The sequence below is a fragment of the Xenopus laevis genome, chromosome 2S (genome assembly GCF_017654675.1).
Source record: "Xenopus laevis strain J_2021 chromosome 2S, Xenopus_laevis_v10.1, whole genome shotgun sequence".
Taxonomy (NCBI): domain Eukaryota; kingdom Metazoa; phylum Chordata; class Amphibia; order Anura; family Pipidae; genus Xenopus; species Xenopus laevis.
In genome coordinates this window covers 6,624,544-6,652,232 of record NC_054374.1, presented here as the reverse complement: position 1 = coordinate 6,652,232, position 27,689 = coordinate 6,624,544, and the positions used below count along the sequence as shown (strand labels likewise).

Sequence of the window (27,689 nt, the reverse complement as noted above, 5' to 3'; positions counted from 1 at the left end):
CTAAAACGTAATGTACAACATTTCAAGCCTACCTTAGACTTAAGTCCAAGTTAGACTTTAGTTCTCCTTTAAGAGTTAATTCTACTAGCCTCTGTTCCAGGTCTCTGTTGAGGCCAGCCCAACAGCTTGGGAAACACTGGCTCGCACTCTAGTCAAGAGTACAATAATATTGATATATACCATGTATATAAGTAAGTCCCTGTTTATGGATTGGACTATTTGGGGTTTATTTATCAAGGATAAGTAATTTTGATAAACTTGCAAAGTTGTAAGGGGGAAGGAAGCCTCAGATCTGTAATTGGTGACTGATCCCTGTTTATTTACACAATTAAAACCAAGATTTGTGCAGTAAACATGATGCAAAGTGTTGAATCTCTGGGTGGTGACATTCTTGCATGCAGCCCTGTGCATTTTTAGTAATGGCTCTTCATTCCCCTACTTCTTGACTTTTTAGTTCATCATGTACCAATCATTTGTTTTTACCCAGTCCAATAGCACCAGAATTGCTCCATACTAGAATTTTTAAAGGAGAAGGAAAGCTACTGAGGCAGTTTATTGCCAATAGATAAGCCACAAAAGTGCAAGCTAGAATGTTACATTTATTTTGTAGAATGCTTTACCATACCTGAGTAAATAGCTTTAGACACTGTTTGTTTAGGATAGCAACTGCCATATTACCTTGATGTGACATCACTTCCTCCTGAGTCTCTCCCTGCTCCCTCATAGCTCTGTGCTCAGATTACAGCAGAGAAGGGAGGGGAGGGAGAGAGGAGCAAACTGAGCATGCGCAAGCCCAAGCCCTGGAGCTGAAAACAGGAAGTCTGATACAGAAGCCCATGAGTACACAATAGAAGGAAAGAAATGTGATGTTTCTTTTGACAGAGGACTCAGAACAACATTTACTGGTATATTTAGGTGGACATTTCTGATAAAACTTACTTCATTTTAACTTTTCCTTCTCCTATAAGTATTGCGATCAATTATGATATTTTGGGGGCAACACACAAATATTTGTGTCTTACCATGAAAAACAATTGCTAAGTTGATTTCCATTTTTGTTTGTATATTGTATTTTAGGCTGTGTGACCTACATCAAGCAAGAAGAGTTTCCTTCTCGAGGCCAGAGTTCTCAGCCTGAAGGACTACTAGTCAGAGCACAGCATGAAGGTGTTGTCAGAGGTACAATAATAAACAGAGCAATGCTGTCCCTCTGCTATTCTACTCCATAGGTTGTATCTGTGATCTTATGTGCATCAGTGGGATATAATAAACTTCTGACTTGAATATTTAAGCGTTAATGTAATAAACGGCATAAAATACAATTAGATTTGTATTTGCAACACTAACACTGTTTATCATACTGGGCAATAAATGTGTTCCTAAGTTCAAAACAGTTACCTGAAATTTTTCTTGCATATTGTGTTTCCTTTTACACATGGGAGGGCTTGTGTGGGGCATTTGCAATACATTGATGGCCTGATGTGCACCTTGCCTAGTAGGATTTTCAGCTTGCCTGAACCCCATATTTTGTTTGGGCCACTGTATTTTATTTTACTCTTGCACTGATTTGTGCCACTTAAAGGAAAACTAAAGCCTAACTAAAGAAGTAGCTAGAAATGTTGTACATGATGTTTTGTGCTTCTGTACCAGCCCAAGGCAACCACAGCCCTTTAGCAGTAAAGATCTGTGTCTCCAAAGATGCCCCAGTAGCTCCCCATCTTCTTTTCTGCTGATTCACTGCACATGCTCTGTGCTGCTGTCACTTACTGAGCTTAGGGAGCCACTCACAATATACAGTACACATAGAATAGAAATGTCACAATATAAGGCTGATTAGTAATTAATACACATAATTACTACATGGCAGCACAGAAACCAGTGCAATTAGCATCAGAATTTAATAATCAGCAAACCTGTAGCATCAGCTTATATTACAGCCAGGGAAGCTCATTTTCTGCTGGATAATTAGTGACGAGCCCTAAGCTTAGCTTCTCAACAGCCAATCAGAGCCCACTGATCATGTGAGTGTCACAGACACTTTCCAAGATGGTGACCCCCTGTGACAAGTTTGAAGTCCTGGATCATTGCTGCTATTGACAAGCTCAAACTTTAGCCTCGTGCAATAAGTTCACTATATAAAATATGGCATTTATAGCCACATAAATTTTTAGGGTTTAGTTCGCCTTTAAAATGTGGTGGACCACCTGTAAGGGAAATGGTGGTTTACTTGTGGTGGTGTATATTTGATTGGTGGGGGGATGGAGTGACACCAAAAACACAAACTGTCCGCAGGTTTTTCCAGCATTTAAAGCAGCTTGCTGTTTTATCGTTATGTTGATACAGGCTCCATGGCTGCAATTCAGGAGGGGAGCATCACTAGAGGCACTCCAGCAACCAAAGTTCCATTGGAAGCAGTTTCCACCCTTCGTGGGTCCATTACTCAGGTATGTTTCTTAAGTTGTACTTTGAGGATAGCATTTTCTTTATTCTTTGCAAATAGTTAAAAGCAGAGATTGCAAAGAAGCCATGAGACCACAAAATTCTTTGGGACTGCATTATTTGAGTGTTTTCCGCATTGAGGTTATATCTATTTTTGATGTTGATAAAAAGTCAGAGTTGCTGTTTCTAATGGATAGTCATGCACAATCTTTTAGTTTTGCCACATTGACTTTTTAAACTGGTCAGTGAATTTAATTGCTTGCCTTAGACCCCAGACCAGCTCCCTCTTTGCTGAAAAACCCACTGACCCAGTGTTTCCCATGGATTCCTTATAGGGATGCACCGAATCCACTATTTTGGATTTGGCCAATCCCCCGAATCCTTAGCGAAAGATTTGGCCGAATACTGAACCCGAATTCTAATTTGCATATGCAAATTAGGGATGGGAAGGGGGGAAATTTACTTCCTTGTTTTGTAATAAAATCATGGTATTTCCCTCCCCACCCCTAATTTGCATATGCAAATTAAAATTCTGAAATGGTTCGGCCGGGCAGAACGATTCGGCCGAATCCTACTGAAAAAGGCTGAATCCTGGATTCGGTGAATCCCTAATTCCTTATGCATGGCATTGGGCTGGCCATGTGCTCTACAGTAAAGTTTCCAATTTCCCCATTATTCACATGCACCAGCTAGTACATTTTCAACGAAGGGGAGTGCCTTACCAGGGTCCAAGCAAAGCTAATTTGTAGGTAATGGGTCATTTGTATTGTATAACTTTGGAGCTTGATATGTCAGATGGCAGTTCCTACTCCTGCTATTTTCCCATGTGCAGGTGGGAATTCAGAAATTAAAGGGGAAGTAAAGTGTAAAATAGAATATGGCTAGAAATACTGTATTTGTATACTAAATATAAACATGAACTTACTGCACCACAAGCCTAATCAAACAAATTATTTATGCTTTCAAAGTTGGCCACAGGGGGTCACCATCTTGTAGCTTTGTTATACATCTTTGCAAGACCAAGACTGTGCACATGCTCAGTGTGGTCTGGGCTGCTTAGGGATCGCCATAAGTTATCAAGACGGCACAAGTCAAATATCTGCCAGAAGCCGACACAGCAAGACTGATAAATAATCAGAATATACAGACTGCACTGGCTCCTGTGTTGTCATGTAATCTAATGTGGATTTTATAGTTTTTGTATTGTTTAATACAAACTTTCTCCAACTCTGCACAACCAGTGGCTGCAGCAAAATAACCCTCCAAATAGAATCCCAGTTTATCTGTTTAAATCTGGCTCCATGATCTTTGTCCCTGCAGCTGGAGTTGGAAACAATAAAGGGGATATAAAGGCAAAAATAAAATCCAATACAAATCTCTACACAGTCGCTGACTGCTCTACAGGGAAACAAACCAAAGCTGCTTGAGTTCTGCATGGCTGGGAAGTAAGGCAGGGGCTCCTCCTGCTGTTCATAAGTATGATTGTTTCCCTGCAAAGCAGTTGGGACCGTCTGACAATTCCTATCCACAGCAGTAAATGAAGGGAAAATTTCACTGCAAACAGTCAGGTTTCTTATAAAAACGGTACACATTTTTTAATTAAAGTATATTGGAGATAGGTTTCCTTTTCATTAAAGAAAGTAAAAATGGGATTTTATTTTTTTGCCTTTACATGCCCTTTAATAAGATAAAGTACTACCATTGAAGGGGAAATCTGACCTTTACCCCCAATCCTATAATACAATCTGAACTATTAGCCTGACCAGAAGTAAGGTTTGACATTGTATTTAACCATTTTGTTAAAGGGGTTGTTCACCTTCCAAAATTTTTTTTCAGTTCAGTTGTTATCAGATTGTTTGCCATAAACAACGACTTTTTTCAATTACCTTCCATCTTTTATCTTTTACTGTTTTCACAAAATTGAAGTTTAAAGGGATACTGTCATGGGAAAAAAAAATGTTTTCAAAATAAATCAGTTAATAGTGCTGCTCCAGCGGAATTATGCACTGAAATCCATTTCTCAAAAGAGCAAACATATTTTTTTATATTCAATTTTGAAATCTGACATGGGGCTAGACATATTGTCAATTTCCCAGCTGCCCCAAGTCATGTGACTTGTGCTCTGATAAACTTCAATCACTCTTTACTGCTGTACTGCAAGTTGGAGTGATATCACCCCCCTCCCTTTTCCCCCCCAGCAGCCAAACAAAAGAACAATGGGAAGGTAACCAGATAGCAGCTCCCTAACACAAGATAACAGCTGCCTGGTAGATCTAAGAACAACACTCAATAGTAAAAACCCATGTCCCACTGAGACACATTCAGTTACATTGAGAAGGAAAAACAGCAGCCTGCCAGAAAGCATTTCTCTCCTAAAGTGCAGGCACAAGTCACATGACCAGGGGCAGCTGGGAAATTGACAAAATGTCTAGCCCCATGTCAGATTTCAAAATTGAATATAAAAAAATCTGTTTGCTCTTTGAGAAATGGATTTCAGTGCAGAATTCTGCTGGAGCAGCACTATTAACTGATGTGTTTTGAAAAATATTTTTTTCCCATGACAGGATCCCTTTAAAGTTTATTGATCCAGTGATCCAGGAGCATCTAAACTGTTACAATTTGCTACATTTAGTTGTTACAATTAGAATTGATACAATAGTTGCTAATATTCCATAGATACTGCTGAGAAATGTATCAACTAACAGCTGCCTTCAAAGGAGAACCAAACCCTTTTTATTAAAACTGCCTACACCCCTACCCTACATGGACCCCTGCTCCCCCAGCCTAAGTGTTACCCTGGGTAAATGCCCCTAATGCTTTACTTACCCCTCGTAGCAGATTCAGGGCATCAGATTTCACAGGCGCCCTCTTCTTCTCTTCGGAAGAATGTGGAGTGTCGGCGCATTCGCAGTTGGTGCAATCTGCCGGTCCCGAACAACTGCGCATGCAAGTCACAGAAACGGAGGAAAGACCCGTAGAGAAGAAGATGTCGTCCGTGAACTCCGAATGCCCTGAATCTGCAACGAGGGGTAATTAAGAGTTAGGGGCATTTACCCAAGGTAACACCTAGGCTGGGGGGGGGGGCAGGGAGGGGGCCTATGTAGGGTAGGGGATTTTAATAAAGGGTTTGGTTTTCCTTTAATGAAACTCAGGGATTCTGGTCAGCAGGGACAAAGAAAACAAAGGTATCAACTAAAGCTAGCCATAGATGTTGAGATTTTTAAAAGATCAGATCCTGATCGTGAGACAATGATTATCTCTGAACGATCGTACGAATTTACCATCAACTAAAAAGATCAATTTGGCAGGAAAACAAAGGGGAGCTGCTTGGCCCTGCAAACATAGATACATTGCACTGGGACCGACAAAGATTTTTTAACCTGGCCGATCAATTTTCTGACAGATTTTGGCCGAAAAATCGTAAGATGCATGATCGTTCGAATCCCACTAACCGCACGATAATTTCACTAAAATCGATAGTTCGGCAAGAAGAATCGGCGCGTCTATGGGGAGCTTAAATGTATCGATTTAAAACAGTTAAAGATTCGGCGACCCCCCTCCATAGAGCTGCTTTAGAAGGTGAAAAATGAAACTTTACACTTCAATATTATGAAAACAGTCACATAGAAAATAGAAAGTAATTGGAAAAGTATTGATTTCAGGTGAACAATCTGAATCCAACTGAACTGAAAAAAGTGTTTGAAGGTGAACAACCCTTTTAACTTCAGTGCAAAGCCAGTAAATAGGATAGTTCCTGTTAAAATCTCATGTTTAATCATCTTTCTCAAACCATTTCTCTAGTTGATTGAACTGCAATGTCTCATTGCTTTTATTGGTACGCATTTGCATCATTCTGTCTTGCAGGGTACACCAGCTCTTTCACAGTCTGGTATTGCTGCTGATGTTTTGTTAAAGTCCACCATCACTAGACTGGCAACAGAGGATATTGGTAGTCCGGAGAGGTGCAGGGAGGATACCTCTGCTAAAGGGCATGTTATATATGAAGGCAAGAGTGGGCACATTGTATCTTATGACAGTAAGTTGCTCGTATGATTAAAGTTTTTAGAGCTGTATGATCTATGCACACCATTGTCGATTAGTGTACTGTTCTTATTCCACCATTTAAATGGAATTGCCTTGTGCAGTAAGTGTTTTTCAGTATATTTCTTTCCTCTAAAATGATTTGCTTTAAATGGAAGACTGATTTAGAGTCCAACAAGAGCACACCATAAGCAGTCAATTCAGTAACAAATGGCCACCTTATGCTGTGTCTTAAAGGAGAACTAAAGCTTAACTAAAGAAGTAGATAGAAATGTTGCACATTATGTTTTGAGCTTCTGTACCAGCCTAAGGCAACCACATCCCTTTAGCAGTAAAGTTCTGTGTCTCCAAAGATGCCCCAGTAGTTCCCCATCTTCTTTTCTGCTGATTCACTGCACATGCTCTGTGCTGCTGTCACTTACTGAGCTTAGGGACCCACTCACAATATACAGTACACATAGAATAGAAATGTCACAATATAAGGCTGATTAGTAATTAATACACATAATTACTACATGGCAGCACAGAAACCAGTGCAATTAGCATCAGAATTTAATAATCAGCAAACCTGTAGCATCAGCTTATATTACAGCCAGGGAAGCTCATTTTCTGCTGGATAATTAGTGACGAGCCCTAAGCTTAGCTTCTCAACAGCCAATCAGAGCCCACTGAGCATGTGAGTGTCACAGACACTTTCCAAGATGGTGACCCCCTGTGACAAGTTTGAAGTCCTGGATCATTGCTGCTATTGACAAGCTCAAACTTTAGCCTCGTGCAATAAGTTCACTATATGAAATATGGCATTTTTAGCCACATTCATTTTTAGGGTTTAGTACTCCTTTAACTAAACAGCTTATCCAACATGAATGAGATTGGAATTGGGAAATTTGGACCAGATATACAGGCTTATATTGGCCAGTTTGGTTAAATATTATCTAAAATGACCTACATTACCTGCCTTTGTGTGATCAGATTTAGTCTAGAGCGAGGGCCGCTCTTGTCCACTGTAACAATCAAAAAGTAGTTAGGCTAACCTAACTGAAGTTAGCAGAGAAATGTATGATACTAGTGTGTGATTGTGAAAATCCCCAGTGACATTGAGCTAATCATACCAATATATATTAATTAGCTATCAAGAATATGCGAGAAGGAACCAGGAGCCCAAGGACAGCACCTGAGGTGGCTCTGAAGAGAGCATATGATACCATGGAGGGAAATATTAAGCAAGCCATGTCTGTAAGAGAAGCCGCTGTATCAGGACCTATGGAAGGTATCTGTGCTGTATTGTCATATCAAATATATTGTCTTATAAATTTGTTACCACATGTTTTTGTATTGTCAAACAACTCACAAAAATATGCACCTCTCTTAAAATGTGTTTATTTTTATTGTTAGGACTGATATGTCGTACACTGCCTAAAGGAAGTCCACATCCAGAACTCAAAGATAGGCAAGTCTTGTCTGGTTCAATCATGAAAGGTGAATCCAATAATTTGTTTTACACCCCATGATGCCCAGCAGATCTGCGAGGAGAGTTTATTGTTAATTTCTCAGAATTAGCTAAATGGATTTCCTATTTTTCTCCTTTTAAGGCACTCCGAGAACAACATCAGACAACTTTGATGATGGCCTTAAGTATGCAAAGCAAATAAAACTTGAAAGTCCGCCTATAAGATCCTTTGAGGGAGCCATCTCAAAAGGCAAACCTTATGAGGGTGTCACCACGATTAAAGAGCTGGGGCGATCTATTCATGAAATTCCCAGACAAGATCTTGTAAGCCAAGAAAGTCGCAAGACTCCTGAAAGTTCAAGGCAAATAATGGAAGGTTCCATTTCACAGGTGTTTATCTTTTTTCCCTCTCTCCCTGGTGTTTGATATCCCTTTATGTTTGTGTTGCCTTTAGGTCCAGGCAGAAATGAATCTTTACTGAATGATGTATTTTACAGGGCACACCCATAAAATATGAAAGCACTTCAGGGCAGTCTGCTATCAAACACAATGTGAAGTCTTTGATAACAGGCCCAAGTAATCTATCCTGGGGAGTACCTCAGATGGACAATATGCCCGAAAATTTAAAAATGGGGGAACGTTCAAAACACGAAGACACCAAATCATCTGACGCCATCAGATCACGCCATACGTCTGTTGTCAGCTCAGGTCCATCTGTGCTCCGATCAACCTTGCATGAAGCTTCTAAATCTCAGTTAAGTCCTGGGATTTATGAAGACAATAATGCTAGAAGGACTCCAGTCAATTACCCCAGTCCCATGTCAAGAAGCTCACCTATGGCACGCTCAGCAGAAGGTAAGTCCATCTTTCTATTTGGAAAATTATTGATGAGGTACATACATTACAGACTCCTTGGTACAATAACATGGCAATTAATGATTATGAATGATTCTTGTAAGTTTAACACAGGAAAGTGTGTCTTCCGTTTTTTTTTCCACCTACTGTCTCATCTGTGTTGATTAATCTATCATATATATGCTATCTTTTATGGCAGAAAAGGGGTAGGGGTTTCAGCACTTTACTGTATTGCTTGTCTCTGTAGGAGGGATATATATATATTAGGAAGGGCCCCTTTTCAGGCTTTTGCCATTTACTGACTTGTGCAGTTAAGTCAAGCTGAGGATGTGCTGGAAGAAGACACAAAGACCCAGAAGATGGCTGCTGTGAACTGCAATCCCTGAATCTGCACCAAAGTAAAAAGTTTAAAAACAGTTGAATTCTCCTTTAACATAATCAGCCATCACAACATCACCCGGCAGTGCATTCCCCGACCTCACTGTCCTCACTGTAAAGAACCCCCGACGTTGCTTCAAATGAAAGTTATTTTCCTCTAGTCTGAAGGGGGGGCCACTGGTACGGTGATCCACTTTATGGGTAAAAAGGTCCCCTGCTATTTGTCTATAATGTCCTCTAATGTACTTGTAAAGTCTAATCATGTCCCCTCACAAGCGCCTTTTTTCCAGAGAAAATAACCACAACCTTGTCAGTCTCCCCTCATAATTTAACTCTTCCCTCCCTCTAACCAATTTAGTTGCACTTAGTCTCTGCACTCTCTCCAGCTCATTTATATCCCTCTTAAGGACTGGAGTCCAAAACTGCCCCTATACTCCAGATGAGGCCTCACCAGGGACCTATAAAGAGACATAATTATGTTTCATCCCTTGAGTTAATGCCCTTTTTTATACAAGAACTTTATTTGCTTTAGTAGCCACAGAATGACACTGCCCAGAATTAGACAACGTGTTATCTACAAAGACCCCAAGATCCTTCTCATTTAAGGAAACTCCCAACACACTGCCATTTAGTGTATAACTTGCATTTATATTATTTTTGCCAAAGTGCATAACCTGCATTTATCAACATTGAACCTCATTTTCCAGTTTGCTGCCCAGTTTTCCAGTTTAGACAAATCACTGTGCAAAGTGGCAGCATCCTGCATGGAACCTATAGTTCTGCACAATTTAGTATCATCAGATAAAAAGTAGAAACATTACCTTCAGTGTCCACCTCCAGGTCATTAATAAACAAGCAACTTTTCATGAGGTATTCCTTTTTTTATATAGTTTAATTGCTCTTCTCTGGCTTGCAATTTAAAGCGCTGTGTGTTTCTTGTCAGTCACTGACCTTTGCAGCCCCCCCTCAAAAAAAAACTACTGCTCTGTGCAGCTACAGTTTTATTGTTATTTTTACTTTTTTCATGCTTCTCTTTCTGTTCAGGCAATTCCCCATTCAGCTTCCAAACTCTCATTCAAACTAGGGGTGCACCGAATCCATGATTCAGTTTGGGATTCGGACAGGGTTCGGCTTTTTTCAGCAGGATTTTTGCCCCTGGCTGAACCGAATCATAATGTGCGTGTGAAAATTAGGGGCAGAAAGGGGTATCAAGTGACTTTTCATCACAAAACAAGGAAGTACAAAAAATGTTTCCCGCATATGCAAATTCGTGTTCGGTATTCGGCCAGATCTTTCACAAAGGATTCAGAGATTTGGCAGAATCCCAAATACTGGATTCGGTGCATCCCTAATTCAAACCACTGCCTGGTTGCTAGGGTAAATTCAACACTTCAAACCAAATTGCTGCTGAAGTGCCAAGCTTGACGGCCACTGAACAAAAGGCAGATTTAAAAAAATGAGAACCAGTAGCAAAATTGTCTCACAATATCACTCTCTACTAAATGTTTATTTAAAGTGGATTATTTCCTCCACTTCTCTAGTGTAAACAAATCATTGAGCTTCAGGGTTGTTAAAACTCATATTTGAGTAAATAGCATTTGTGACTGTAAGAAATCAATGTAGTACACAAACAATGTGTACCAGAAAATATTCAAATTAAGAATTAAGCCACCATTATTCCATTATTTCTTTTCCCTAGATTGGGGGACACGGGCACCATGGGGATGAAGATCCTGCAGCTTGGAGAACGGACACAACACTGTTAAAAGTGACTCCTGCTTTGGGCTTCATCCCCTGCCTCTTCCTGTTCAAACTCAGTTTATTTTTTAGTGTCCTCAGAAGGAGGCACGGATACACTATGAGGCTGGAGCAAGTGACTATAACCACGGTTAAAAGTCATGCCACAATGGGGTCAGAGAGTTCCAACTCCAGCACCAACCCAGCCAGAAGGTTTTTTCTTCCATGAAACTGCTGCCATTAGCCTTCCTGCTCTTAGGAAGATTGCAGGCTGCACTCAATCCGAAGAATGAAGCCAGAGGTGCACGATCCAAAATAGAATAATATATGAACAGAAGATCAGTACTCTCTGTAATTTAGTGAAACTGTGTTGATTTATTTCACAAAATATCACATCTTATCCTTTGCATAGCAAAGGAAACAGAAGTAAATATTTGGACTCTGTATTCCTTATATGGACTTATGATGTCATTTTTGGCGCCCAAATTCACTAATGGGGGTAGGTATTTATTTTCAACACTCCATGTACACTGTACCCTTGAGAAAGGTCCCCATGTGGGACCGAAACGTTGGATAAGATGTAATATTTTGTGAAATAAATCAACACAGTTTCACTAGATTACAGAGCGTGCTGATCTTCTGTTACCTCTTCTCCCCCCCCCTCCCCTATCTGCTATTTTCAGCCCACATCTCTACTTTCCCTGAGACTGGGTTCCGGCTTAGGCACCTTACACGGCACTAATCATTGACCGCTCATTCCCCCAGGCGCCATTCCCTCACAGGCGCACAGCAGGGAGACACTCGCGTACAGGGAGGCGCGCGCGCACACACAAGCCTTTTCCGGGTTCTCTTTGCGCCAATCCTCCCGCGCTCTCCTTCTCTTCTCACGAACGCACAGAGGAGGCTGCACCTCTTCACAGCGGCGGTTTTCAAGGTCTCAGCAAAGATCTATCAGAGGGTGTGGAAGACCTTCATAGGATGGTGCGATTTAAGGAATAGTGATCCACGTGTAGCGGATGAGACAAATATTCTTTCCTTTCTCCAAGAGGGCTTGGCCACGGTTCTAGCCTTGAGTTCTCTAAAGCTACAAGTGTCTGCACTTTCCATACTATACCAACAAAGGCTGGCATTACGTAACAATATAAAGACATTCCTTCAAGGTGCTATCAGACTAGTGCCACCTTACAAGCAACCGGTTCCTCCTTGGGACCTAAGCTTGGTACTCTCGGTCTTACAAGAGGATCCATACGAGCCAATAGATGCCATTCCGCTACCCTTTCTCACAGAAAAGGCATTACGTCAGCACGTACAGATGAAGCCACTTGGATTTGTGTGTTAAATGTGTCGTGACTCAGGCTTAATTGAAGAAACTGTGTTATCTAAAGTCATCTTAACGCATTTAATGCATTTAACCTTTTCATTAGCATTGCAAAGCACCATTTTTCACAATAGTGAATTAGTTATTCTGTGTCAAACAGACAAACCAGACAAAGTGGCTTCATCTGTAGAGTTTCAGAACTAGTAGCCCTGTCATGTAAGCCTCCGTTTAACTATCATCCATCAGGACAAGGTGGTGTTAAGACCAACACCTGATTTTTTTACCAAAGGTAGTGTCAGACTTCCATCTAAAACAAGATATAGTGGTACCGTCATTATGTCCGAAGCCTAACGATCCTCTGGAAAGAAGACTGAACACACTAGATGTGGTTCGAACAATTGACACATATTTAGAGGCTACTAAGAAGATAAGGAAGGTAGATTCACTGTTTATCATACCTAATGCCCCTAGGGCAGGAACCAAGGCTTCTAAGATGACCATTGCAAAGTGGATACGCTCTACCATCACCAGGGCATACACAGTGAAGGGTAAGTAACCTCCCTTCACAGTCCGAGCTCATTCGACACACTCAATCAGCACATCCTGGGCAGTTTAGCACCAGGCCTCAATTGAACAGGTATGCCGCGTGGCGACCTGGGTTTCTCTTCACACTTTCACGAGATTCTACAAGCTGCACGTACAAGCTTCAGCCGAAGCCAGCTTCGGGAGGAAGCTGTTACAGACTGTATTAAGCTGAAAGCCTAAAGGGAATTCATTGTCCCGCCCTCAGGGGTTGCTTTGGGACATCCCCATGGTGCCTGTGTCCCCCAATCTAGGGAAGAGAGAGAGATTTTTATACTCCCAGATAAATCTTTTTCTGTTCTCCTACATTGGGGTGGACAGCCTTCCCTCCCTGAAAAATATATAAAAATTAACTCCATGTTCGGAGGTTTAAGTTGTTCTCCATTTTCGGAGATTAAGATGATTATAGTAAGTAATGAGGAGGTGGGGAGACTCCTTCTCCAGTGTGGGTTGTCATGTTGAGATTGCTCCTTCTTCAGTTGAAACTGAGTTTGAACAGAAAGAGGCAGGGGATGAAGCCCAGAGCAGAAGGAGGAGTCACTTTTAACAGTTTAGTGTCCATTCTCCAAGCTGCAGGATCTTCATCCCCATGGTGCCTGTGTCCCCAATGTAGGAGAAGAGAAAAAGATTTATCGGTGAGTATAAAAATCTCTCTTTATAGGCTAAACCACATTTTGTGAGAGCGCTCATATCACCAGAATGTGGTTATTTAGTGATAGAGCAGTTTATTTTATAGGTAATATGCACTGACCATAAAACCAAAACTTTTCTTTATCTATTTTATATCTTCAGGTTGTCTTACCCCATCCAAGTCTTCCAGCCATGAAAGAAAAAGCACTTTGACTCCCACCCAGAGAGAGAGCATAGTTGTGAAGTCACCTGTTCCTGGTGTGGACCCTTCTGCAGCACACAGTCCCTTTGACACTCATCTCCGAAGTGCTCCACCTGGAGATGTTTATAGAGCACATTTGCCTCCTCACCTAGATCCTGCTCTTCAGTTCCACAGACCATTAGACCCAGGTAAGTCCTACTGCCTCGGTAAGCAATGTTGTCTTTGGTGAGCAGCACGGCTGCCTTTCCAACTTTCAATTATATTGAACTTGTCACTGGCAGGCTGTGCACAATCACGCCTTATCCCCTTTCACTGCAATAAATCAAGTTAGTACTTACAGCTTAGAGCAGTCGTCCCCAACATTTTTTTTTTACTAGTGAGCCACATTAAATATAAAAAAAGTTGGGAAGCAACACAAGCATGAAAAAGGTTCTTAGGGGTGTCAAATAAGGGCTGTGATTGGTTATTTGGTAGTCATGTTCTTATGGTTTTTATGCAACCAAAACTTGCCTCCAAGTCAGAAATTCAAAAATAAGCAGCTGCTTTGAGGCCACTGGGAACAACATCAAAGGTGTTGGTGCGCAACTTGTTATGGGATCACTGGCTTAGAGGAAAAAAGAAAAAAATATAGTGTATTATGTTCTTACAAGTTCGGTGTATTAAAGGGGACCCATCGCCCAAAGAAATTATTCACTTTAATTACACTTTAATTTTAATTACACTGTTAATTATTTGATTCTTGTTTCCTTCAGTCTGGGAATTCATAATTATAGCAAGCAGGCAGGAGCCATTTTGTGGACACTGTTATTAAGACAAGTCTTGTATCATCTCAGAATCTTGTTTGTGCACCAGAATGGGGGACCTGATGTCCATCCCCATGTCCTGGCTACACAATTAAATGGTGAAGAGAACTAGGGAATGTGGGGAGAGCAGTGACATCTGGGAAGTGCTGAATGGAAAGTGAAAGTAATTGTCTACGCCGCCTCTATTCCTAAAATCTTTAAATGAGCTGACAACAGCTATGGATACTTTAATAAAAAAATAGAAATTCAATTTCATGTTTAATTTGAAAAGGACTTTTATTATACAGCTTTTTGTGTCTGGGTGACAGGTCCACTTTAAGAACAATTCTGCTGTAAAAGTATAATAAAAGCTTTTGGAACTTAAGCAGCAGGGAGTTGACATTGGAGCTTCCTCTTGGGATCCTAGTTCAACCTCTAAGTCATTATTCCCTGAGCTTTTGAAGGGCCAGAACCTTTTTAGAATTTTAGATTTTTTTTACCTTCTTGATACTTTTACCTTCTTGATACTTAACAAGCTGTGCAATTAGTGAAAGTTCAGAGCATAACAGGTATTGGACTAAATATTAGTTAGTGGGCATGTTCCATACTCATCTTATTCTTCTGTCTCTTTTCACAGCTGCTGCTGCTTACCTGTTCCAAAGGCAGCTGTCACCCACACCTGGTTACCCTAGTCAGTACCAACTGTATGCCATGGAGAACACAAGGCAGACAATCCTAAATGACTACATAACCTCGCAACAGATGCAGGTTAATTTGAGGCCGGATGTTGCTAGAGGACTTTCCCCAAGAGATCAGGGACTAGGTATTCCATATCCTGGAGCCAGAGGTGCGTGTATAATTTAAGATTTCCATAGAATGCTTTCACTTTTGCATATTTTGTATGGTACTAAATACAGGTTCATTACTAAATTCTCTTATATGTTCTACTGGGAACCCCAGTAGAGTGAGGCAGAATAGAGTACATGGAAGAGGGGAGCTGAAAAGAACTTAATTCTAAAGTTTTTACTTTTCTGTTTATATGATGTCCTTCATATTAGCAGTTCCTTTTTTGTACCTTTTAAGTGCTTAATGAGCCATTTATATATGCTATTTTGGTTGCACTGCCCTGTATATAATCATCATTTTACCGTATATACTTGAATATAAGCCAAGTTTTTCAGCCCCCAAAATATGCTGAAAAACTCGGCTTATACTCGGGTCAAGCACAAAAACGGTCGCCGTCGTCTAAGAATAGTCGCCGGAGTCCAAGAATAGTCTTCAAGAATATTCGCTAGCGTCCAAGAATGGTCGCCGGCATCCAAAAACGAGATGCCAGCACCTCCAATGGGAGCAGAAACCCTCAATTTTTTGATTGAAACTTACCAGAAGCTGCTGCATTTCTCACCCTCGGCTTATACTCGAGTCAATAAGCTTTCCCAGTTTTTGGAGGTAAAATTAGGTACCTCGGCTTATACTCGGTACGGCTTATACTCGAGTATATACTCAAACGTGATCATACATGAATTGCTTTGGCACATGCTGTTGTTTTTGTGTTCGCTACTATACAACAGGATTGTTTTAAATGCTGTATTGTCATACAGTAATGTGCTAAGCCAATTCTAAAATGACAAACATTCTAAAGTAAAGAGGCCCTAGTTCCTGGAACATACAAGGTAGAAGTAGATGGAATGTGAAGGTGCTTGGGAGAGCAGCTCATCAGTCGGAGTCATAGTTCAGCAAATAGGGGTATTCCACTTCATTTTAAAGACCTTTCCAGCTGTATATTGCTTCCTTTTAAACAGAGGAATCCAGTATGGTTAGAAACACATTGAGTTGGTTCAGTGTAAAAGTAGGTATGTAGGTCTTTTTCATTTCTATATGGAGAATACTGTAGGCCTGTGGATCTGTTGTAACACCAATGTATTTTTATATAGACCCTTGTAAGTGCTTCATAAAGAACCTTTTATTTAATTACTGTCATAGTTTAAATGTTAAACTTTCCAATTTGGCATGATGGGAATCCATTGTCCTAAGTTAACTATTACTTGTAAGTTTCTTACTATATCAATATAATATTTCTGAGAATGGATTAATGTGGAAAAGTGTTAAAATCATATATTGAGTCATCTCTACAGATGTCTATACTATACATTTGTTTTTGTTTATACAGGGATTATTGACCTTACCAATATGCCTCCAGCAATACTGGTCCCTCATCCAGGTGGCACAAGTACACCACCCATGGACAGGATTACTTACATTCCTGGCACACAACTGGCTTTTCCTCCTAGGCCTTACAACCCTGCGTCCATGTCTCCAGGTTGGTTATAGCATATCACTTTAAGGGGCAGAGTTATCAAAGGTTGAACTTTAACTGTAATAAATTTGTATGCACTCACAACTCGAATCGGAGGTTATTTAAAAAAATCTAGGAGCACATTTACCTAGGGTCGAATATCAAGGGTTAATTAACCCTCGATATTCGACTGCCGAATTAAAATCCTTCGACTTCCGAAGTCGAAAGATTTAGCGCAATTCGTTCGATCGAAGGAATAATCCTTCAAATCGAACGATTCGCAGGATTTTAATCCATCGATCGAAGGAAACCTATGGGGACCTTCCCCATAGGCTAACATTGGCCTCGGTAGGTTTTAGGTGGCGAACTAGGGGGTCGAAGAAATTTTTAAAGAGCAGGACTTCGATTATCGAATATTCAAACGATTTTTAGTTCGAATCGTTCGAGTCGAAGGTCGAAGTAGCCAAAAAAACATTCGAAAATCGAACTATTTTTCCTCTATTTTCCTCTATTCCTTCACTCGAGCTTGGTGAATGGGCCCCCTAATATTTGATCAAATTCGAACAGAAATTTTCTCATAAAAAAAAATTGAATGTAAGGAAGGCTATTAAAGGGATACTGTCATGGGAAAAAATGTTTTTTTCCAAAACGCATCAGTTAATAGTGCTGCTCCAGCAGAATTCTGCACTGAAATCCGTTTCTTAAAATAGCAAACAGATATTTTTTATATTAAATTTTGAGATCTGACATGGGGCTAGACATATTGTCAGTTTCCCAGCTGCCCCAAGTCATATGACGTGTGCTCTGACAAATTTTAATCACTCAATGGTAAAGTGAAATATTTGCAATGTAAACATTGTAATATAGAAAAAAACTACATCATGAAAATCAGGACAGAATCCATTTAACATTTTCAAATGGTTCAACGATCTCTGCCAATGACTTCTATATGAACCTGGAAGGTTTTAGGTGGCCAACATTCAAATTAGTGCTGTTTTCTGTTCGAGGATTGATAAATCTCACATTCAAATTTGAGTTAGTGATTTGTGAGTTTTGGCCAAAAGAAATTTAGAAAATTCGAATTCACCATTCAAACTTAATTAATATGCCCCTAACTCTGTCAGTTTGCAAGCCTTCAAAGATTTGTATCTTTTGCTATGACTGGTGAACCAGTCTGCTACAAATGTATAACTGAATATATCATACCTCCCAACTGTCCTGTTTTTAGAGGGACAGTCCCTCTTTTGACAGCACAACCCACAGTCCCTCATTTGTACTGAAAAGTCCTGTTTTTCTCTGCACTGAATAGGCAGAAAAAGAAACAAAGTTTCTAACTTAATTGGCTTTTGGCAGAGAGCCCAGAACAGCAACAGATAAGATACTTTTGTAACAATTTTTTGATAAGCAAATAAATAATTGTAAGAATATAAGATAACAGGTCCTTTGGGAGAAGTTAGACTCACAGCTTAAAGGGCAATTCACCTTCATTAGCAAAACTGCAAAAACGAGGGGGAAAAAAACAGAAATATGTTCAAACTTTGCCAAATTTTGTAAAATGAATATGGTAATTGGGGGGTGTGGCCACAAAAATGGGTGTTGTCAGAAAAGTTTTCACCGCACTACACGTGCCAACTTTTTTTGCCTCTCTTTTTATTTTCAAAATGTTGGGAGGTATGATAAATAATAAATAAAAGTAATAAAAAGTAAGGTAAATAATAAATATTTCAGAATAAGTGGGTGCCCACCAGGAACGTTTAAACAAGTTTAAAAATGAATCCGATTTTATTAGAACAATTAAAAACAGGCCAACGTTTTGGTCTTCTCAGACTTTTATCAAGACCCGAATTGTAATGGGGAAATAACTTTATATGGATGAAATACAAAAGCACTAACCGAATCACGTGTGTTAGGACAAATCATGTGAAAGAAACCCAATCACCTGGATGATTTAACCTCAAAGGGTGTTCAATTTCTTAATCCAAAAAACCTCTCTTTGGAGAAGAATTTTGGACAACTATATGTGAAGCAACTGGATGAGATTCTTCTGTATGCAATAATTTGAAATCCGTGATAACCACTAACTACTGTGTAAGATTTCTTTGCAGGTGAGAGCTTCACCTCACCGAAACAGGATTTAGAAAACTAAGATTTATCAAGGGTCGAATTTCAAATTCATGGGAGATTTTAAAACTCCCATGAACTCGAAATTTGACCAATCTAAATTTTATTAAAAAATAGAATTTTCAAAACTCGGGTGAATAGGATCGACCGGGAAAATTCAAATTGAATTTGAATCGCATACCATTAGAGTTTTAAAAACTCGATTCACGTTTTTTCTCAGTAAAAAAAAATTTGAATGTCAGGAAGGCTGCAAACAACTCCAAATTTATCCCAGGACGTCTCCTATTGACTTAAACAGCAATTCGGCAGGTTTTACGTGGGGAATAGTTGAATTTGAGTTCTTAAAGCGTCAGTGTATGATAAATCTCAAAAAATCTAAATCGAATGTTTAAAAAAAAAAAACGAATCTTATTTTAATAATTCCCTTGTCGAATTTGACAGTTTTGGCCATAAACAACTAGAAAATTTGAAATTCGACCCTTAAATCTGCCCATAACAGTCTGTATCAGGTGTTGAGAGACTTTAACATAACTGTGGTATGTGTAATATGTTTTGTGCCATAAAATAGGTCTGAGGATTTAGTTACGGAGTACTACCTATGAAGCAGAAAGATACCCCAAAATACCTTCCACAATAAAAAACCCTTTCTGCATATTTTCCTAGGACATCCTGCACATTTAGCAAATTCTGTCAGTGCTGAACGGGAAAGGGAAAGAGAGCGGGAGAGGGAAAGAGATCGAGAGAGAGAAAAGGAGCAACGTGAAAGGGAAAGAGATCGTGAGCGAGAAAGAGATCGGCTTGCTCATGCTGCTGCTGCTGCTGCTTCTGCTCCTAGTGAACATTACCTACGACCTGGTAAACTTATGTTTTCACCACTACAATACTTCCCATAACAGTTCTTTCTATTGCCTTTAATTAAATATTGAGTTTTGCTAGTAACATTATTTGTATTGCTTTACTAAACATTGTACCTTCCCAAAACATGGACACCGGCATTTTAGAGACCCTTCTAAATATTATGGATTGTGACTGATGTCTCCCATCTGGATGTAGGATTCAAATTTTTTATGGTGCAAACATGATGGTAACAATGAAACCTATCTCTAACCAGCAACAAGTAGTAGCTACCTGTTTACCTGTTGAGTTGTGCTAGAAGTATTTAGTAAACTAAGTAGGTATTGTCCAGAAACCCTTTTTCCAGAAAGCTTCGAATTACAAAAAGTCCCTCTCCCATAGACTCTATTTTATCCAAATAATCCAATTTTTTTAAAATGATTTCCTTTTTATCTGTAATAATAACAGCCCCCTGTACTTGATCCCACTGAGATATAATTAATCCTTATTGGAAGCAAACTAAACTTTGGACAGCGAAAAGCAACGTTTTTGACAAATTTTTAGAAAAGAATTCAATATACAGGTATCAGATAAGTCATCCGGAAACCCGTTATCCATAAAGCTCAGAATTATGGAAAGACTGTCTCCCATAGACCCAATTTATCCAAATTCAAAATTATTATTATTCTCTGTAATAATAAAACAGTACATTGTATTGGTATTGTACCTATTGGGTTTATTTAATGTTTACATGATTTTCTAGTAGACTTAAGGTATGAAGATCCCAATTGCGAAAAGATCCGTTATCCAGGAAAAACCCCAGTCCCCAGCATTATGTATAACGGGTTCCATACCGGTACAATTAAAGGGCATGTAAAGGCAAAACAAAATAGAATCCAATTTTTGCTTTCTTTAATGAAAAGTTTTCTTTAAGGAAAAATTTAAAATGTGTACTGTTTTTTTATAAGAAACCTGATTGTATGCAGTGAAAATCTCCCTTCATTTACTGCTGTGGATAGGAATTGTCAGACAGTCCCTAACTGCTCTGCAGGGAAACAATCATACTTATGAACAGCAGGGGGAGCCCTCACCTTACTTCCCAGCCATGCAGAACTCAAGAAGCTTTGTTTGTTTCCCTGTAGAGCAGTTGGCGACTGTGTAGAGATTTGTATTGTATTTTATTTTTGCCTTTACATCCCCTTTACTGTTTCCAACTCCAGCTGCAGGGACAAAGATCATGGAGCCAGATTTACAGATAAACTGGGATTCTATTTGGAGGATTATTTTGCTGCAGCCACTGGTTCTGCAGAGTTGGAGAAAGTTTGTATTAAACAATACAAAAACTATAAAATCCACATTAGATTACTGTATCGGCTTCTGGCAGATATTTTTTGACTTGTGCTGTTTTGATCATTTATGACGATCCCTAAGCAGCCCAGATCACACTGAGCATGTGCACAGTCTTGGTCTTGCAAAGATGTATAACAAAGTTACAAGATGGTGACCCCCTGTGGCCAACATTGAAAGCATAAATCATTTGTTTGATAAAGTTCATTTATTTTTAGTATAGAAAATACAGCACTTATATCCTTATTCTATTTTAGACTTTACTTCCCCTTTAAGGATTGGCCATATCTTTTGTGGATTTTGTGTTTGGTGGAATCCAAAAATGATGGGTTTGGGTAAACTTAAAATTTGAATGTTCACTATTTGGTTTTTCATTGTTTTTCCATTTTTTTGGAACAGGAGTATCTGCTTCAGCTTCTCAGGGTTTGATTTTGATTTCTTGCTTTTATGGATAGGATAGGACTTTTAAGTTCGAGGCAAGGTTAATGGGTTAGATAGCTTGATTACAGCCACAAGGTTAACTTGATTGTTTTGTTTTTTTTGTTTGTTTTTAATATTCATACACCCCCTTTTAGATTTAGTTTAATACTTTTCTTTTGTCTGCAGTCAGCGAACAGCCAAGCAGGCCGAGTAGCAGGCCGAGTAGTCATGGGTATGTGCGCTCACCGTCGCCTTCAGTCAGAGCTCAGGAAAGTATTATGCAGCAAAGGCCAAGTATTTTCCAGGGAACTAATGGAAAAAGTGTCATCACACCCTTGGATGCAGCTCAGTTTCGGATCATGTGAGTTTATTTAATTATATATTACAGTTAAATCAATTACTCGTCATTTCCTACTTGTTAGGTAAAATCATGGCAGTGCTAAATACTTAAAGTGGACCTGTCACCCAGACATAAAAAGCTGTATAATTAAAGTCCTTTTAAAATTAAACATGAAATCCAAATTCTTTTTTTCCATTCAAACACTCATAACTGTTGTAAACTCATTTAAAAATCTCAGCTGTCAATCAAATATTGTCTGCCCCTCCTCTATGCCTTAGGCAGACAATTACTTTCACTTTCCATTCAGCACTTCCTACATGTCACTGCTCTCCCCACATTCCCCCATTCTCTTCACCATTTAATTGTGTAACCAGGACATGGGGATGGACATCAGGTCCCCCATTCTCTTCACCATTTAATTGTGTAACCAGGACATGGGGATGGACATCAGGTCCCCCATTCTCTTCACCATTTAATTGTGTAACCAGGACATGGGGATGGACATCAGACCCCCATTCTGGTGCACAAACAAGATTCTGAGATGATACAAGACTTGCCTAAATAACAGTGTCCATAAATGGCTCCTGCCTGCTTGCTGTAATTATTATTTCCCAGACCTAAGGAAACAAGATTTAAATAATTCATATAGTGTAATTAAAGTGTATTTTGCTTGAATCATGTGATAAAATATGATTTAAATACTTTTTTCAGGTGACAGATCCCTTTTAAATACCTATTGTGAAAATGTAATATTGGCTTCATCATACTGAAATAAGAAACTTTCTAAATACAATCAATTAAATATTCTGAACTGTTTCTGAAATAATCAAGTTTATGTTCACTATTCCTCTCTCAGCATCTGTTTCTCTTCATTCTGTCTTCATTCAGGAGTTTGGTGTCAGGTGAATGGTCCAATAAATGTATATGTAGGGGGGGGCTCCTTTTGCCTAGAAGATGTATTAGAGGTCACTCTATTAAACTCACCAGACATCATGTCACTCTACATGCAAGATTTGTGCAAAAAGCAGGTATTTTGTTAGATTTAGTTTGTACTGTAATCCGTTATTTGAGTGAGTTCTAATTCATCTGCTAGGAAAGGAGCCCCCCTATAAGATATATTAGATCATTCATCTGACATCAACTTCTGCATGAAGACAGAATGAAGAGAAACAGATGCTGAGAGAGGAATAGTGAAGATAAACATGATTTTTTCAGAATCAATGTTGTTTTATTGTATTTAGAAAGTTTCTTACTTCAATATGAGGAAGCTTATATTAAATTTTCATTTTCGTGAGTGTTCTCCTTTAAAACTTCAGTTGCTTTTCTTTGATCATTGCTGTATAATTTACTATGGGATTTTTCATTCAGGCCTCCGACTCCAGGAGCAGCCTCAATTACACAGGGGATACCTGCCTCCCGTTACAGCACAGCTGCGGATGCATTGGCCGCACTTGTTGATGCAGCAGCTTCTGCTCCTCAAATGGAAGTTGCCAAGCCAAAGGAAAGCAAAAATGACTCTGCACGTAGCGAAGAGAATCTAAGCAGGCGTAATGCACTGGAGCAGCAGCAACAGATCGACTGTGAACGGAGGGTCATGCAGAGCCCTTACACATCCTCCAGTTTCTCTAGCAGCAAGTCACAGAGCCAGCCTTCCTCTGCTGTCTATTCAGAAGCAGGCAAAGAAAGAACAGCGCACACAAAGTCACGCTATGTAGAGGAGCTACGAATGCGAGGGAAGACCACTATCACTGCTGCCAACTTCATTGATGTTATAATCACTCAGCAGATCGCTTCTGACAAAGATGGTAGAGAGAGAAATTCACAGAGCTCGGATGCTTCAAGCAGTCGTACGTGATCATTTTGATTGTGTTCTTCCCTCACCCCACTCCCAGTTCAGTTATTCTACAACTCTGTAGTATAAACAGTGGAAAAAATAAATCACAGGTATGGGATCCGTTATCTGGAAACCCATTATCCAGAATTACGGAAAGGCCGTCTCCTATAGGCTCCATTTTATCCAAATAATCCACATTTTTAAAAATGATTTCCTTTTTCTCTATAATAATAAAACAGTAATTTGTACTCAATTCAAACTAAGATATTATTAATCCTTATTGGAAGCAAAACCTGCCTATTGGGTTTATGTAATGTTTACATGATTTTCTTGTAGACTTAAGGTATGAAGATCCAAATTACCGAAAGATCCATTATCCGGAGAGCCCCATGTCCTGGGCATTCTGGATAGCAGGTCCCATACCTGGATTTTGTCTAACAGGTCCACAGCATTGCAACAGTTTCCTATAGAACCATGAATGTTGGTGAATTTGTTAGAAGATGAAGTAAATATTTTGCTTTAAATGTTATGACATAAACTTTTTTTCCCTATGGCTCTGTTGGATATGCACTGCTGTATTTTCCTATAAATGTGTAAATCAGGTGATCCGATTAGTAAAGTTACACTTGTTAAAGGGCATGTAAAGGCAAAAACATAAAATCCTATTTTTTCTTTAATGAAAAAGAAACATATCTCCATTATACTTTAATTAAAAAATGTGTACCGTTTTTATAAGAAAACTTACTGTATGCAGAGAACTTCTCCCTTCATTTACTGCTGTGGATAGGAATTGTCAGGCGGTCCGTAACTGCTCTGCAGGGAAACAATCATACTTATGTACAGCAGGGGGAGCCCCCGCCTTACTTCCCAGCCATGCAGAACTCAAGCAGCTTTGTTTGTTTCTCTGTAGAGCAGTCGGCGACTATGTAGAGATTTATAGTGGATTTTAATGTTGCCTTTACATCCCCTTTACTGTTTCCAACTCCAGCTGCCGGGACAAAGATCATGGAGCCAGATTTAAACAGATAATTTGGGATTATATTTGGAGGATTATTTTGCTGCAGCCACTGGTTCTGCAGAGTTGGAGAAAGTTTGTATTAAGCAAAACAAAAACTATAAAATCCACATTAGATTACATGACAACACAGGACCCAGTGCAGTCTGTATATTCTGATTATTAATCAGTCTTGCTGTATCGGCTTCTGGCAGATATTATTTGACTTGTTTTGATCATTTATGACGATCCCTAAGCAGCCCAGACCACACTGAGCATGTACACAGTCTTGGTCTTGCAAAGATGTTTAACAAAGTTACAAGATGGTGGCCCCCTGTGGCCAACTTTGAAAGTGGTGCAGTAAGTTTGTTTAGTATACAAAATACAGCATTTCTAGCCTTATTCTATTTTAGACTTTACTTCCCCTTTAAACATTACTGAAGTACCCCATTCTATCAGTGTAATGATACAATTTACAAGTTATGGCAGAGGAATTTGAATGTTCGGTGGGTGGCTTATCTACTACTTTGTGAGAAATGCAATGTGTTTTCTTACCAAGCCCAATGTATACAATTCCATTGGTCTGTCATGTGCAGATTCATCACATCGATATGAAGCTCCCAGAGAAACTATAGAAGTTATCAGTCCAGCAAATTCACCAGTTCAGGAAAAGGAGTCCTACCCACAAGAGATGCCCAAATCAAGCCAAACTGAGAGTAAGTGGAATGCAAAGGTATTGTATGTAGATAGTACCAATTAAATACCTGTTTAAAGGAAATGTCAACCTCAAAACCGTTTTTTGCCTAATGAAAATATTTCGAAAAACAATTTTCCAAATCTGCAATAATAGCACATTTCCGTGTTTTGAAAGGTTTTCATTTTAATGAAGAGCAGTCGTAGGGAGACACAGGAACAGTGGGATAAAGGGCTCCTCCCTCTTGCCTTTTAGCCCTTTTGCTTCGCTAGCAGAGCTCAGTTTTTTCAGTGTCCTCATTACAGGAGGTTAGGACAGGCCTCTAGAGAGATCTTTGTTCAGTGAATAGCATTGACAACAAGAGTCGGCAGTCTGTTTGCACTCATTGCGGGACCTCCCCTCTGAATCTCCGGTACCTACGGGTACCTTTCCCAGACTGATGACCTGGCTGCAGTAAGTCTATATGGGGTTGGGGTGTCCCTACTTGGGCTGGGAGAGGCAAATGCTTGGCACGGGTTCTCTCCCTGAGGTATGTGGGCGCTATTCCCAAGTGCTTTCCCTGCATTCAGACATTTTATCACACGATGGTGACATCACTGCCCTTCTCGCCAAACTATAGGAGGAGTTCTAGGAGTTCTGCTCTGCCTCTGCTCTCTGGAGAGGATCAGCTCCACATTACCTACAGCTGACCCGCTCCATTAACTCAGAGCAGTGGCTCAACTCTGGGCTACTCTTCCCAGGGTCATGCCCTGCAGGTACAGTCTCTATTGAGGCTCCTCTCCGGTAACACTGGGGCATGCATGGATTTATTCACCAGGGGAAGCAGGCAAACTCTTTAAGTGCTTTCAAAAGTTCAAGGAGTGCCAACCTAGCCCACTTTGCCCTGATTGCAGCCCACGTCAAATGCGAGTGTGATCCTGGTAGGGAGGACATTGCCCTTAAAAGAGAACTAAAACGTAACGAAAGAAGTAGCTAAATATGTTGTTCATTACGTTTTGGGTTTCAATAGCAGCCCAAGGCAACCACAGCCCTTTAGCAGTAAAGATGCCCCAATAGCTCCCCATCTTCTTTTCTGCTGATTCACTGCACATGCTCCGTGCTGCTGTCACTTACTGAGCTTAGGGACCCACTCACAATATACAGTACACATAGAATAGAAATGTCACAATATAAGGCTGATTAGTAATTAATACACATAATTACTACATGGCAGCACAGAAACCAGCGCAATTAGCATCAGAATTTAATAATCAGCAAACCTGTAGCATCAGCTTATATTACAGCCAGGGAAGCTCATTTTCTGCTGGATAATTAGTGACGAGCCCTAAGCTTAGCTTCTCAACAGCCAATCAGAGCCCACTGAGCATGTGAGTGTCACAGACACTTTCCAAGATGGTGACCCCCTGTGACAAGTTTGAAGTCCTGGATCATTGCTGCTATTGACAAGCTCAAACTTTAGCCTCGTGCAATAAGGTCACTATATAAAATATGGCATTTTTAGCCACTTTCATTTTTAGGTTTTAGTTCAACTTTAAGGTCCAGCCTATCCCTGTCCGAGGATGAGGTCAGTGAAGGAGAAGTTTTCACCTCCGCACATTCTGATTCAGAGGGACAGAATAGTTCCCTTGATTCTCCTTCTAAAGTTGACAACCTTATAAGAGCAGTGTTGGAGGAATTACAAATTGAGGGAGCAGATTCTGCTCCTGATAAGACTAAAATCCTTTTTAAGAAGCATCATAAGACAGTGGGTTCAGTAGCAATTACATTCAGACATTACTTTCAGAATACAAAGGGGAGTTTAAAAAGAAGTCTAAACGTGTGCAGAACTGTGTGTATAAATATCTGTATTGTTTAACCTAGTGCCAAAACTTCTAAAGTTAATATGTGATGGTTTTTCTCTAGCAGGTGAAGGCAGCCGGAAATATGATGGGCAGCCCAATCGCTACCGGCAACAGCAAGAGTCTCCTCCGCAACAGACCATTCCAGGGCATGTACCACAAACTCATCGCCTCATCACGTTAGCTGATCACATATGTGTACGTTTAAGGTCCTTTTTTGAGCTTTCTTGACTGCTTCTGGATTTAATGATGTTTTAGCAAAACCTCAGAAATTTAAAGGTGAACTATCATGAAAATTAAAATTTAATATAAGCTTCATTATACTGAGTTAAGAAACATTCTACATACAATCAATTAAATATTCTGCATAGTTTCTGAAATAATCAAGTTTATATTCACTATTCCTCTCTCCGCATCTGTTTCTCTTCATTCTGTCTTCATGCAGCAGTTGGGTGTCAGATATTAATTGACATTTAGATCCAATATATCTTATAGGGGAGGGGGGGCATCCTTTCCTAGCAGATGAATAAAGCTCACTCAAATAACTGATTCCAGTA

General features: G+C 39.7%; 1 protein-coding gene across 11 annotated transcripts in view; it reads left to right on the top strand.

Moving 5' to 3' along the window:
• The window catches only part of ncor1.S (nuclear receptor corepressor 1 S homeolog), a 120,466-nt gene that overhangs the window by 76,052 nt on the left and 16,725 nt on the right, over positions 1-27,689 (top strand). For all 11 annotated transcript variants that reach the window (NM_001088756.3, XM_041583024.1, XM_041583022.1 and 8 more), the window contains 15 exon segments: positions 1,078-1,179; positions 2,344-2,444; positions 6,304-6,475; positions 7,610-7,750; positions 7,876-7,959; positions 8,073-8,320; positions 8,428-8,785; positions 13,593-13,820; positions 15,052-15,261; positions 16,585-16,734; positions 19,495-19,686; positions 21,619-21,793; positions 23,141-23,619; positions 25,197-25,316; positions 27,197-27,330. In NM_001088756.3, the coding sequence (NP_001082225.1) occupies positions 1,078-1,179; positions 2,344-2,444; positions 6,304-6,475; positions 7,610-7,750; positions 7,876-7,959; positions 8,073-8,320; positions 8,428-8,785; positions 13,593-13,820; positions 15,052-15,261; positions 16,585-16,734; positions 19,495-19,686; positions 21,619-21,793; positions 23,141-23,619; positions 25,197-25,316; positions 27,197-27,330 (2,894 nt within the window).